This window comes from Vicugna pacos, chromosome 35 (genome assembly GCF_048564905.1).
Source record: "Vicugna pacos chromosome 35, VicPac4, whole genome shotgun sequence".
Classification (NCBI taxonomy): domain Eukaryota; kingdom Metazoa; phylum Chordata; class Mammalia; order Artiodactyla; family Camelidae; genus Vicugna; species Vicugna pacos.
Genome location: NC_133021.1, coordinates 16,371,644 through 16,384,603, shown reverse-complemented (window position 1 = coordinate 16,384,603; position 12,960 = coordinate 16,371,644). Strand labels below are relative to the sequence as shown.

Here is a 12,960-nt window from a genome sequence, read left to right as displayed (position 1 = left end):
TTGTCAATAACCCCAAATTTTTGAGAAAGTGATAAATAAGCTGACCTCTGGGAAGTCATGTGACAATGTGGGCAGAGAGGACATTCCCCTCCACCTCCTCTGCTCTGGAGTATCCACAGTTGCAGACAAAGCAGTTCAGAAAACCTTGCCTCTCTCAGGCCTCCTGGTCACATTCTTACGTCATTGGTTTCAAACCATGTTTAATTCTGGAAGGTCCTTTAAAAGTGCATGAGGCCTTCTTCATGACTGCTCACCATCTAAGTCTCTTCTACCTTGATCATTTTGGAAATTCATTCTAGTTTTTAGCTGCTTGTTTTTCATTTTGTTTATTTGAAAAGTTCTCAGTATCATGCTTTACTTTTTAACGAAAGGATGCATTTCTCAGAGGGGAAACAATTACATACCATGTGGGGGGCACTGATCCCTCTCCACAAGTCAGAGATGTGGGAAGGAGACCTGGGCCCTAAACACGGTGCTCTCGGTCCCTGGTTCAGCTAGGTGATTGGTTCGGTGCTGGGCCCATGATCTAACACATTCCCACCATGACTTGCCATGAAGATTTTTTCTAGACTTTAATAATAGGCTTTTTCTAGCATGTTCAAAGCTGGAAGCTTAGGGGTCAGGAAGTGTATTTCCTGCCACAGGGAATATCACTGTCTAATCAACAAAGAAAGAAGAATCCTCCACATGATTCCTATTTACATCAGTAAACAAATTCCCTTTTAAATTGTTACATAAGCTGATTTGACATATTTCTAGCTGCACAAAAAGCAATCTTCATACACTCATTTTTTCAAAGCCAAATCGCATAAAATGAACCAATTGACTTTTTTAAATAAATGTATTTCCCATATTCAAGACTTCAGACACTGCATTGTTTGACAGTATAATATTACATAGAAAATAATTTTTTTTTTCATTTTATTTCACATCCCCTCTTGCCCTGCTCTAGTAAGGCAATCAAGAGGAGAGTGCTGAAAACTTACTTCACAACAGTACTGGGTTTGGGTAACAGTTCACCTAATGAATATGGCAAGTCTTGGATTCTAACCTGTGAATCAAAGTTTATATAAATAAAATATGTATACTTTTCTATTAAATCATTATTTTGTATTTGTTTATATTTAAGCTTCTATGAAATTTCTCTCTATATTTCAAGAAAACATTCAGTTGTTTATTCTTATTTTGCCAGTTCACTGTGTACTCCGTTATTTAAATAATTCACTAAAATGTTGAATCAGACTACCCCCCCCAAAAAAAAGATTTCAGCACCACCAAACCAGCTTTACAACAAATGTTAAAGGACCTTCTCTAGTCATCAAATCGTAAGAAAAGAGAACAAAAAGAAGAAAGAGAAAAAAAGAGAAACCTATTGATTACTTTGGCTGTTTGGGGTTTTTGTGGTTCCTTAGAAATTTTGGAATTGTTTGTTCTAGTTCTTGAGGAATGTTGTGAGTATTTTGATGGGGGTTGCATTGGATCTGTGGATTGCTTTGGGGAGTGCAGCCATTTTGATAATGTTGATTCTTCCAATCCAAGAGCACAAGAAATCTTTCCATTTCTTGTGTCATTTCAGTTTTCAGAGTATAGGTAACCTCCTTAGCTAAGTTTATTTCTAAGTATTTTGTTGTTTTTTATGTAATGGAAGTGTTTCTGCCAGTTATAAAATTCTGACTGCAAATGGCAAAATATCCTTTTTCATGGGTGAGTTGTATTCCACTATATATATATATATATATATATATATATATATATATATGTATATTGCATCTTCATTATTCAACTATTGATGTGCACTTAGGATGCTTCCACATCTTGGCAATTATAAATAATTTTGCTGTTAACAGTAGGGTGTATGTATCTTTTTGAATTAATTCTCATTTTGTGGTTGGCTTTATTCCTTTGATAACTACGTAAGTTTAAAAAGCTAAAGCTCTAAACATTCTTAGAAACAATGAAGAGTAAATGTCTGTAAATTTAAAAAAATGATCTATCAAGCCACAAAAGACATGGAAGAAACTTAAAACTTACTACTAAATGAAAGAAGCAAGTGTGAAAAGGGTACAAACTGTACGATTCCAACCAAATGACATTCTGGAAAAGGCACAGCTACAGAAACAATAAAGAGATCGTGGTGTCCAGGGGACTGGGGAGAGGGAGGGAGGGAGGGATGAACAGATGGAGCACAAGGGAGTTTTAGGATGATGAAATTACTCTGTATGATACTATAGTGGTGGCTATATGTCATTATGCATTTGTCGAAACCCATAGAATGTACAACATCAAGAGTGAACCCTAATGTAAACAATGTAAAATGGTTGATAATAATGTGCCCATTGATTGTACCAAATTTGCCACACTGATGAGGGATGTTGAGGGTAGGGGAGTATATGTGTGTGGGTGGGGAGGGCTACATACAGACTCTTCGTATTTTCTGCCCGATTCTGCTGTGAACCTGAAACTACTCTAAAAGAATAAAGTCTATTAAAAAAAAAAAAGAGTGAGGCTTGAGGAGCTTCTGGGGACTCACGCTCTGGGGGCTTCCAACATTAATATGTGCCCATTTCTCGTGTGACTTCTCCAGACAGTGCTCCTCCATCCTTCTGCCTGGGAGGGTACAGGCCTGGCTGTTAGAATTCTGGGAGTAGAGTTGGGGAAAGGGAGGAGAGATCCCATTCTTTACCATGTAAGCCTATTTCCGGGAAGGTGTCACCCCTTACTTCCACTGTGCTGGGTGCCCCAAGTCCATACCCACTCTAGTTCTCCCTCTCCAGACTGCAACCCATCTGCTTTCTGGAGGAGAGAGGTGGCATCACCTGGCACAGGGACTGGAGGAAGGGCTACTGAACAAATATCCATTGCTGCATAACAGAATTACCCTGAAAACCAATGTTTTAAATAAACTTCAGTTCTTACTTCTTACTGCTCATGGTTTTTGTAGGGTGAGATTTGACCTGGGCACAGGGGCGTATGTGCCTTTTGTCTGCTGCCCGCTAACTGCGACCTCTACTGACAGCTTCAGGGCTGCGGGCTGTCTCCTAGGACACTCACATGTGACATCCTCATGCGCCTGACCTTCCTCATAACATGCAGGATGGCTCTCCTCCCGAGAGAGAGCTGGGCAGGTGCTGTGTTACCCTTTATGACTTCTCACCAGGAGGCACGTGGTCCCTCTTTCACCCACTCTGTGCCCAGGTTCAAGGGGAAGAAGCACGGACCCTGGTCCTCAGCAGAGGCACATTCATGTTATGTTGTCAGAGGAGCATGTGGGCTGGGGCACTGGGGGAAAGGCGGTCTGTCCCACTGGCCTTCTGAGGAATCGTATTCCTCAGTTCCCGTTCCTTCTGGGGTTCAGCTATGTCCTGTGGCCTTTCTCCTGCAGGGAGTTGGCATTCATCCTGCTCAATCCAGTGAGTTACTTCTATCTCTGCTACTTTTTATCTTCCCAAATTTGTCTGGCATCATTGCCTCCCTTGCCCTTCTCCTGTGGGTTTATACCTTTTTCCTGCCCTTTAGTGAGGTTTTGGGAGGAAGGCACCATATGCACGTGTTGCCAGTGCACATGTAACACAGTTGGTTCATTTATTCTATTTTTACTTATTTTTATTTTTCACTTTTTTTTCTTTCTTTATTAGTCTTGCTAAAAGTTTGTGAATTCTATTATTTTTTTTCCCAAACCCTTGGCTATGCTATGTTTTTTAAATTATATATTTATTAATTTATGATCTTTTTCCTTACTCTAGTTTTTTTCCGCTTCTTTTTATAACTTTTTAAGATGGATGCTTACCTTTGATTTTTTGTTTCCCTGCCTTTTTTTCCCCCGGTATATTGATTTTAAGGCTATAGATTTCCCTTTGACTACTGCTTTAGCTACATTGTGCTTAATGAGGAAACTTTCAAAACATGTCTAAATAAAAGCAGGATTAAGAAAGGAATGCCAAGACTACTTTTAAAAAAAAATTTAAATTGTAAAATGCACACAAAACAACTTATCATTTTAACCATTTTCAAGTGTATACTTCAGTGATATTGAGTATATTCACTCTTTTTGTGCAACTGTATGATTTGTTTTTGACCCATGAATTATTTAGAAATGTTTTTACGGGGACAGGATAAATTAGGAGCATGGGATTAACAAACTACTGTATATAAAACAGGTACATAACAAGGATTTATTGTATAGCCTAGGGAACTATATTCAATATTTTGTAACAACCTGTAATGGAAAAGAATCTGTATACACGTGTATATGTATACATGTATGTATAACTGAATCACTTTGCTGTACGCCTGAAACTAACACAGTATTGTAAATCAACTATACTTCAGTTATAAACAATTGTTTTTAAATTTCAAAACTAGAGATTTTATATTTGCAAACAGAGCAACCAACAAGGGAGTAATTTCCAAAATAGGCAAACAGCTGGTATAGCTCAATATCCAAAAAGAAAAAGAAAACCCAATCAAAAAATGGGCAGAAGACCTAAATAGACATTTCTCCAAAGAAGACATACAGATGGCCAACAGGCACATGAAAAGATGCTCAGTATTGCTGATATTAGAGAAATGCAAATCAAAACTACAATGAGGTATCACCTGACACCAAACACTGGAGAGTGTAGAGAAAAAGGAACCCTCCTTCACTGTTGGTGGGAATGTAAATTGATGCAGCCACTATGAAGAACAGTATGGGGAGGCTCCTTAAAAAAATTAAAATTGTGTTACCATATGATCCAGCAATCCCACTCCTGGGCATATATCTGGAGAAAACTCTAATTTAAAAAGATACATGCACCCCAGTGTTCAGAGCAGCGCTATTTACAACAGCCAAGACATGGAAGCAACCTAAATGTCCATTAATAGAGGACTGGATAAAGAAGTTGTGGTATATTTATACAATGGAATACTACTTAGCTACAAAAAAGAATAAAATAATGCCATTTGCAGCAGCATGGATGGACCTAGAGATGATCATACTAAGTAAGACAGAGAAAGACAAATATCATATGATATCATATAATATCATTTATGTGGCATCTTAAAATATGATACAAATGAACTTATTTACAAACTAGAAATAGACTCACAAACATAGAAAACAAACTTATGGTTTCCAAAGGGGGAAGGAAGGAGAGGGATAAATTAGGAGTTTGAGATTAACATATACACACTACTATACATAAATTAGATAACCAACTGGGTCCTACTGTACAGCACAGGGAACTATCTTCAGTATCTTGTAATAAGCTATAATCAAAAAGAATCTGAAAAACAATAGGTATATATATACATAAAAATATATAACTGAATCACTGTGCTGTACACCTGAAACTAATACAGCATTGTAAATCAACTATAGTTAAAAAAACCAAAAATCAAAAAAACTGGAGATTTTAAAAAGTAATTTTTTGTTGTTGTATCTAGCTTTACACGATGGTCCGAGAATACATTCTATATGATTTTAATTTTGTAAATGTGTCAAGATTTGCTTTATGGCCTGGGGTATGTCAATTCTTGTAAACGTTCCATATGCGCTTGACAGCATCGTACATTCTGCAGTCGTTGGGCGCAGTGTTCTGTATATACCCATCGAGTCAAATATGTGAATTCTGTTGTTGAAATACTTTAAGAGATGAGTCTGTTCAACCAGACTTTCTGTGATGACGGACAGGTCCTCTGTCCCATCCAGCATGGTTGCCACTAGCTACATGTGGGTACTGAACGCCTGAACTCTGATGAGTGTAACTGAGGGAACGGAATACTTATTTTTGCTTAACTTAAGTTAATTTAAACTTATATTTATTAGCCACATGTGGTTAGTGGCTTTTGTATGGAGTAGCATAGTCCTAAATCAAGACTGTTTATTTTTGTCGGTTATGGAGGGGTAATATGATCTTCCACAGGAACTGGTGGTGAACACTGTTTTTGTTTGTCTAAATATGTCTTGATTTGAAACTTCATTCTTTTGAATAGGATTTTGAAAACACATACTTATATACACTTATCTTGTAACAGGCAATATTTCAAGAGGTTTATAAATATTTTATAGTGATAAGTTCTGTTTCTTCTGTATTTTCCATCTTTTGTCTCCTGCTACAGGTATTTTTGAGCTCCTGTATTTTCTTTGAGTACAGAGAGTAAACCCAGTTGCATTACTGACGGTCTGTCGGTGATGATTCCTTTATCTCAAGTCTTCTACTCCTGTCTTGTCTCCTTGTGGGCCTGGTCATCGTTTGCAGGACACTCAGTCACTGTGTTTGGAAAATTATCTGTAGGAATAATCTGAGGCCTAGGATCCCCAGAGAGGATTTTAGTTTCTTGGGTTGGGTGCCTCTGGACACTACAGGGTTTTTTTTGCTGTTGTTGTTTATAAATTTTTGAGAGGGGAGGTGATTAGGTTTATTTAAAATTTTTTCTCTTTTTAATGGATGCACTAGGGATTGAACCCAGGACCTCGTACGTGCTAGGCACACGCTCTACCACTGAGCTGTCCCCTCTCCCGACACTACTGTTTTTAACGTCCACCCTTTTAATAATATGTAGTGAGGACTGTGGGTCCACTAACCCACTGTTACCAGCCCTGGGTTCTCTGCTCCTCACTCTGCAGCCTGCTGTGACCTGGTCCTCCCACCCCGTAGTCCCCTGTCACCCGCGAGACAACTATCACTCGTATTCTGAGATTAAGCTTCTCAATTAAATATTAAAAGTTGTTGATTTTAAAATGGGATAGACTGAAAATTATTATACTGATTTGCTTCTGTACTTCTGTTTTAAGTGAAACTTGTGAATTGAACTATAAGTGAAAAAGCTACTTTAATGAAGCATTATGACTTTTTCATCCCAAATATTTAAAGTAAATACATGCAAATCTACTTTTAAAGCATTCATCTTGTTTTATCTCCTTTTTAAAAAAGCACTGCCAGCGAAAGACTTAAAGGAAAAATGGCTCAGGACCAAAGAGACTGTCAGATTACGCAGCAGTACCAAGCCTCGGCTGCGACCAAGTGCCTTACTTGCTAGAAGAAGTCGGAAAGCAGCCAAGAACCCTCAGAGATCATCAAGTGAAATAAGAGAAAACAAGCATCCATTTGCTCTTTATGGGTGGGGAGAGAAACAGATAGATAGGGGAAGCCAGAAAACTCACGTCTGTGCTTCTGCACCGGTGCACGAGGTGGGTTCTGGCGACCCTGCTTTTCTGCTCTCCCGGGGAAGGGGAGGGCTGGCCACGTTCCTGTCACTGGCTGTCATCTCCTGTGGTCACTGCGATGCTTTGAGACAGGCTAGGTCTTAGCAGGTGGTAGAGTGAGTGGGCCAAGCACAGCCCAGAACTGGGCATTTGATTTGCAAACAGGATTCAGAATGTTCGCTGCCTGGAGGGAGGTCAAGGGGCTTTGCTGGAAGTTAGCTGGTACCTGGGGGGTGTACAGACACCGAGCCAGGGGGGGAAGCAGTGGGAGTCGGGGTTCTCAAGCTCCTGGGGGGCTGGGAGGTGCAGCCCAGGCTGGAGGCTGCCGTTCTAGGTTTGCCCCCAGCCCTGAGAGGCCCTGGCTCCGCCAGCCGTGATAGTTGGTACTCACCGCCGGCCGCTGTGTTACTGCTGGTTAGATGGCATCTCCTGCAGTTCCCAGCATCTGTCTAGACTCCCCTTTCCTCTTCAGGCTGAATTAGGAGAGTTTCAGTTTCCCCTGCTCACCCTGCCCCTCCAAGCTCTGGTTCTCTGGCTCAGCCCCGGCCCCTCCCTGTGCCAAGTCCTGCGTGCGGGGCTGCACAACAATGACTGTGTTAGCATGAACACTGTCACCACAGCCCAGAGACACGAATGAATGAAAAGAAGCAGGAAGTGCAAACTGTTTGATTTCTGATCACATTTTTACCGAACAGACTTCTGAGCTGTAGCAGGTGGTGGTGTTTGGAGTGATGGCTGAGACAACGGAGCTGGCCTCTGGCAACGCCGTGGGATTAAGCTGTACAGGGTTCATTGAAGGTCTTAGGTGGGAAAACCCCTTGAGACTCGTTTTAGTATTTTACTGTAAAGCATTTACATTTCTTCAGTGGAATACTTATCCATGCTTTATGCTAAGCAGTTCCAATAGTTTTCCAGAGCCAGTTTCTCAAGGCACATGCAGATTAGTTGCTTACATCTTTTTTCATTTACATCTGAAAGTTAGTCCAGTGGACATTTTCTGTTGCTTAGTGTCTTTATGGCTGACATTTGGGTAAGACAGAAGCCAGGGGGAATGGCTTTCCTGGAGAAGCTTTTATGCACAGAAGTCATCACAATGGTGAGGCCGGCTTGCCTCTGCCCTGCTCCAGGTGACCTGCAGGAAGCTCCATTGTGAATGTTGTGAAAATTAGTGCAAAAGCCACTTGAGTTGACTGTACTTTTATTCTGACTCCACTCAGATTCATGAATCAGCATTGCGAGCCAGGAACAGGAGGCAGGTGGAGAAAAGGAGACTGGTGGCTCAGAGGCCGAGCACTCACTCTGCAGACGTGGAGAAAAACAGAAGGAGACAGCCGGCCTCCCCGGACAACACGTGGATGACAGGGTATATGAGACGCTACTCGGCAAGGGCTTAAAGGAAGAGACAAGCAGCTACTCTGACAGCCTCTTTTCAACAGTGCAAATGAAAAGAAGGAAAAATAAAACAAAACAAAGGAAACTGGGCACAGGTTCAAGAAACCAGCTGATTATGCAGGGTTCTCCTTAGGGATTTTCCAGAAGATTGTTCCATTGTGACGAATCCTGGTCATCTACCTTGGCAGCAGGGCGACAGCTGAAGCCACAGACATTTGGTTATATACCAAGGGAATTCCCTAAATCTTTGATATTCTTGTAAGGGTCTTGTTTTAAAGCATCTTAATCTTTTAAGATACACCGAATGCCTTTAAATGGCTTAGAGATGCTTCACATGCAGTGTTCTTCCGTACGTTTATTTTCATCCTGTTCTAGGTAACTTCTCAGATTCCATAGCTGGTTAAGATCATTCCGGCTTGCAGCATAAGACTCATTTTCCTTATGTGTAGTTTTTTTTGTGTGAAAGATTATCAAGTTAAAAGTGAGTTTCAGCACTAACACTGGTTCCACGTACAGTCAAACTAGAACCTCGGTAGCTCCTAGAAAATTAAACTTTGTATTTCAGTTCAGCACCACTTCATGTAGCCTGTGATGTTTAAGAGTTATCCGGGCTGGTCGAAGATCATCTTTCCTCTTTAAATGATCATTTAGGCCGTGAATAGTAGTTTAATATTTCAGGTGCATTTCAGTAGACCAAGTGCCGATGCAGTGTGTTTAGAAGTAGTACTGAAGTTTCTCTTGAGTCCCAGATAGTCACTTTTTACTGTGAGATTTTTTTTTAGAACACATAATGGGGTATTAGTCACTTGCCGCATGCTGGCCTTTTGACACACACCCTCTCTGGACTTTTGCCTCTTCTATAAGAGCTTGGCAATGACATTTAGAACTGATAATCTGAAGTTTCATTTAATACATTGAGATTGTCTTGCTCACTGGGGATGGAGGCCGAGCATGAAGACACCCCTTAGAGAGGTGGACCACCCCTGCTTTCTCTGGGTTTTCCTCTATAGAGCGCACTTGTGACACAGCCTTGATTGATGGACATTGTCCAGACTTCTGGTTGAAATATGTTTCTCCTAGCTTCCTAGCCGGTCGATCTTAGGTAGAACTTCATGTGAGAGGATGGTGGTGTGGGAACAGGCACAGATGTAAGTATGTAAATAAAGTGCTCCTTCTCATTCATACATTTGCTTTGGAGGTAAAAAGTGGTTTTGTGAAACACTTGTTTCCATCCAGCAGAGAGAGGGATCCAGAGGAAGGGTGAGTGCTAAACTCCTTACAGAGGAGAAGAAAGGTATTTTGCCAGCTTAGCATGTGGAGATGTGTGAATGAAGCACGTGGAGACGTGTGAGTGAAACCCTGGTGGTCGCTGTGAGACTGAGCACTTCCTTGATATTTTTACTCTGGGTCTTTGAAGTTTGATGGTCGATTTTTGGAACACATGTTTTTGTTCCTCATTAAACCTTCACACAGTATCATCTTACACAACTGTATTAAAGCTTTGCAGAGTCATACTGAAGAATCATGAACATTTTTTTTAACTTTAAAAATATTTGCATTGTTTTGAAGTGAATATGTAGAGAGCTCTCCTAGTCACTGAGATGTATATTTAATAAGAGGAAGTTTTATATGTTGTCCAAAACAAACTTGCTAGTAATTCTGGTGAATTTTGCTGTTATTATGGTCCTTAAACGTTACGGGCACTTACAGATGAAATTACCCTGGCGTTGTGATGGTGCAGCTGATTGTGGAAACTGTTCCTTTAAAACCGCCTCCTGCATGTTCAGTTTTAACCACCCGCCTCCAGTGTTCACAGCGTTGCATCTGACAATCTGAGAGAAGAGAGCCCTGCCTAGTAGCGCAGGCCCCACGCTGACGAGCTGCCTTAGGAAGCCAGCTCCCTCTAGACTTTGAAAGAGCTAGACTCGCTCTCCTTTGGACAAGAGACTCATATTTACTACTGCAAACTCTAGGCAGAGATCTGGGAGAACCTAGCAGGCAATATTGGCCAGTTTTTTCTCTTTTTAAGTAGAGGACAGATGAACAAGATTTTTAAAGTACCTTTAATGTGCATGAGCAATGAATGAATCACTGTGAATTAATTGAGTCCCCCTCCTATGTCCAAGTCATTAGTTAGAGTTTCTTTTCTTTGTTTCCCTTTGGGGGTAAAAGTTACCTCTTGAGCCCACAAATTTTTTTTGTTTTAACAATTTGATGTCCTCCTTTTTCCTTCTCATTCTGGGAACTAATGTGGTTGTGATCATGCTCCCATTTCTTGGGACAACTTACAAGACAGCAAACTAGTTTAAAGTTACCTTTCATGTTGAAAAATTTGAAACTGAAAATCCAGTGATATTTAAAATATAGAATTAAAAAATTGCTACATAAGACTCTCTTAAAAAGTTTGGTTTTAAGTTCTTAAGTAAACCAATACGCCAAAAATATGCTTTCTGTGTTACATTATTAAAAGCAGCAGTAGCATACTGAGTAACATGTAGCACTCTGCTAGTCCCAGGTGAAGGAGAGTAAGTAGGAATCTGTTGTTTTTCTTCCTTTTAAAATCTGAAAAACTGCTCTTAGTAGGTGTAAAAATCCGGGTCACATCTGGTTCTGTGTATACTCCCTCACGGCTGTAAAATTTCTAAGCATATATTTGTGTGTATATACATATATATATATATATATATATATATATGTATACACACACACATGCATATACATATACATACACACACATTCTTAAAATTTGGTAAAAAAAGCATATCGGTTGTCTTAATTGCTCACAATGTAGTGAGCACACATGGCTCTTATGTAATAGCCTTGTCATCGTTGCATCAAAGAGAAATTACTAGTGACCTGAAAGGTGTGTCTGTGGGATCAAACTCAGCTAACTGAATTGCATGGAAGAAGGGTGAACGAACTAGGTCACTGAAGTGTTCAGACATGTTACTGGCGGAGGGAGAGGGGCCAACCACGTGTTAGGAGTAAAAGACAACTTTTCTTGTCATCGGCTTCAGTGAAAAACAGTTTGGTGGATAGTTCTACATTTCACTGGACTAGGTAAAAAAAAAAAACTGGTGCTAATATTTACGTGGTCTGATTGTGTCAGTTTGGTATCAAACTGCCAATGCTTGACTCATAAGGTCCTTACAGTAGTCTTGTGATCAGTTACATAATATTTAAAAAGTGACCCAGAGTGTGGCCCAGTCATTTCCAAATGCTTGCACTTGACATGGGTGTTTGTACGATCGTATGAATAGGGGCTGTCCGGTGTAAGTTTGAGCTTAGTAGCACATTGTGTGCAAGGGGCTCTGTCTAGATTTCTGACCCAGATTTGCTCCCTTCAAGCCAGCTAGAATGAGATCGGGGGAGAGTTGTAGCTTTAGTACATATTTCCATTTTGAAAGCCAGGACACCTGACTGAAGACAGGAGAGGTCTCTTCTTGGATTTCTTTTATAATGAGCAGCACTGTACTTAGGGGCAGTCTCCCCGTGTTGTATGTTTATTTTGACTATTCATTCACTCTCACATTCTGAAGGAACGAGGGCTGGGCTCTTGTAACCACAAAGCTCAGGCAATGGAAATTTGGGGTTGTATTTTCTTAAAACTATGTATTGCTTTTAACTTATGTTTAATATTGCAGTTACTTGTTGAAAAAATGTGAATAAAATTCATTAATATTACAGGCTGAAACTTCTGTTTTGTGGGAAATAATTCTGATTAGTACATCAGTGGTTGAAGAAAACGGGTGATCGCATTGACTCTTAAGTGGATTTTTCACTAGATGAACGTTTAACAAGATACGTTAGGTACACCCAGGGAAAGACACCTTCTGTGTGTACACTTTGAGTTAGCTCCACATTGCTCCCAGTCTTCCCCTCACTCCTTCTTACTGTTTTGAAAATTACCACAGTAGTAGCTTGTGGTTAAAATAACTCAAAGAGAAGTATAGAGTAAAAAGTGGAAGTTCCTTTCAATATCACTCCCTCACCAAAATTCTGTACCCCTTCTTAGAGGACAGCAGTGTTAAGTTTGATATGTAAACTTCCAGACCTTTTTTCTAGGCACTTCTGTGGAGGTACATATATACTGTGTTTTCCCCCACAAATGTGAAATAATGCTGTACACTTCTGTAAGTTTTTTCTCATTTAGTAGCTAAGGGAAAATGTGGGTTCTGGATAAGATGGGGTTAACACATACCCTCCTTTTCTCACCAAACACAGCTATGAAATCTGGACAGGATGAAGGCACAGCTATTTGAGGGCTCCAAGAACTAAACAGTAACATACAGATTGGGGAGGAACACCAGAATTCTAAGGACCACTGAAGTGGTGAGTTTACCTGTTTTAAATTCCTCTCTCAGCCTGAACAGAAAACACCT

General features: G+C 40.3%; 1 protein-coding gene across 1 annotated transcript in view; it reads left to right on the top strand.

The window, feature by feature from the left end:
* LOC140691410 (centriole, cilia and spindle-associated protein-like) overlaps positions 1–8,580 on the top strand; it is a 104,770-nt gene extending 96,190 nt beyond the window's left edge. Inside the window, exons 2-3 of the mRNA XM_072954976.1 lie at positions 6,915–7,171; positions 8,404–8,580. Of these exons, the coding sequence (XP_072811077.1) occupies positions 6,915–7,171; positions 8,404–8,580 (434 nt within the window). The remainder of the gene's footprint in view (positions 1–6,914; positions 7,172–8,403) is intronic.
* Positions 8,581–12,960: the final 4,380 nt, after the last annotated feature.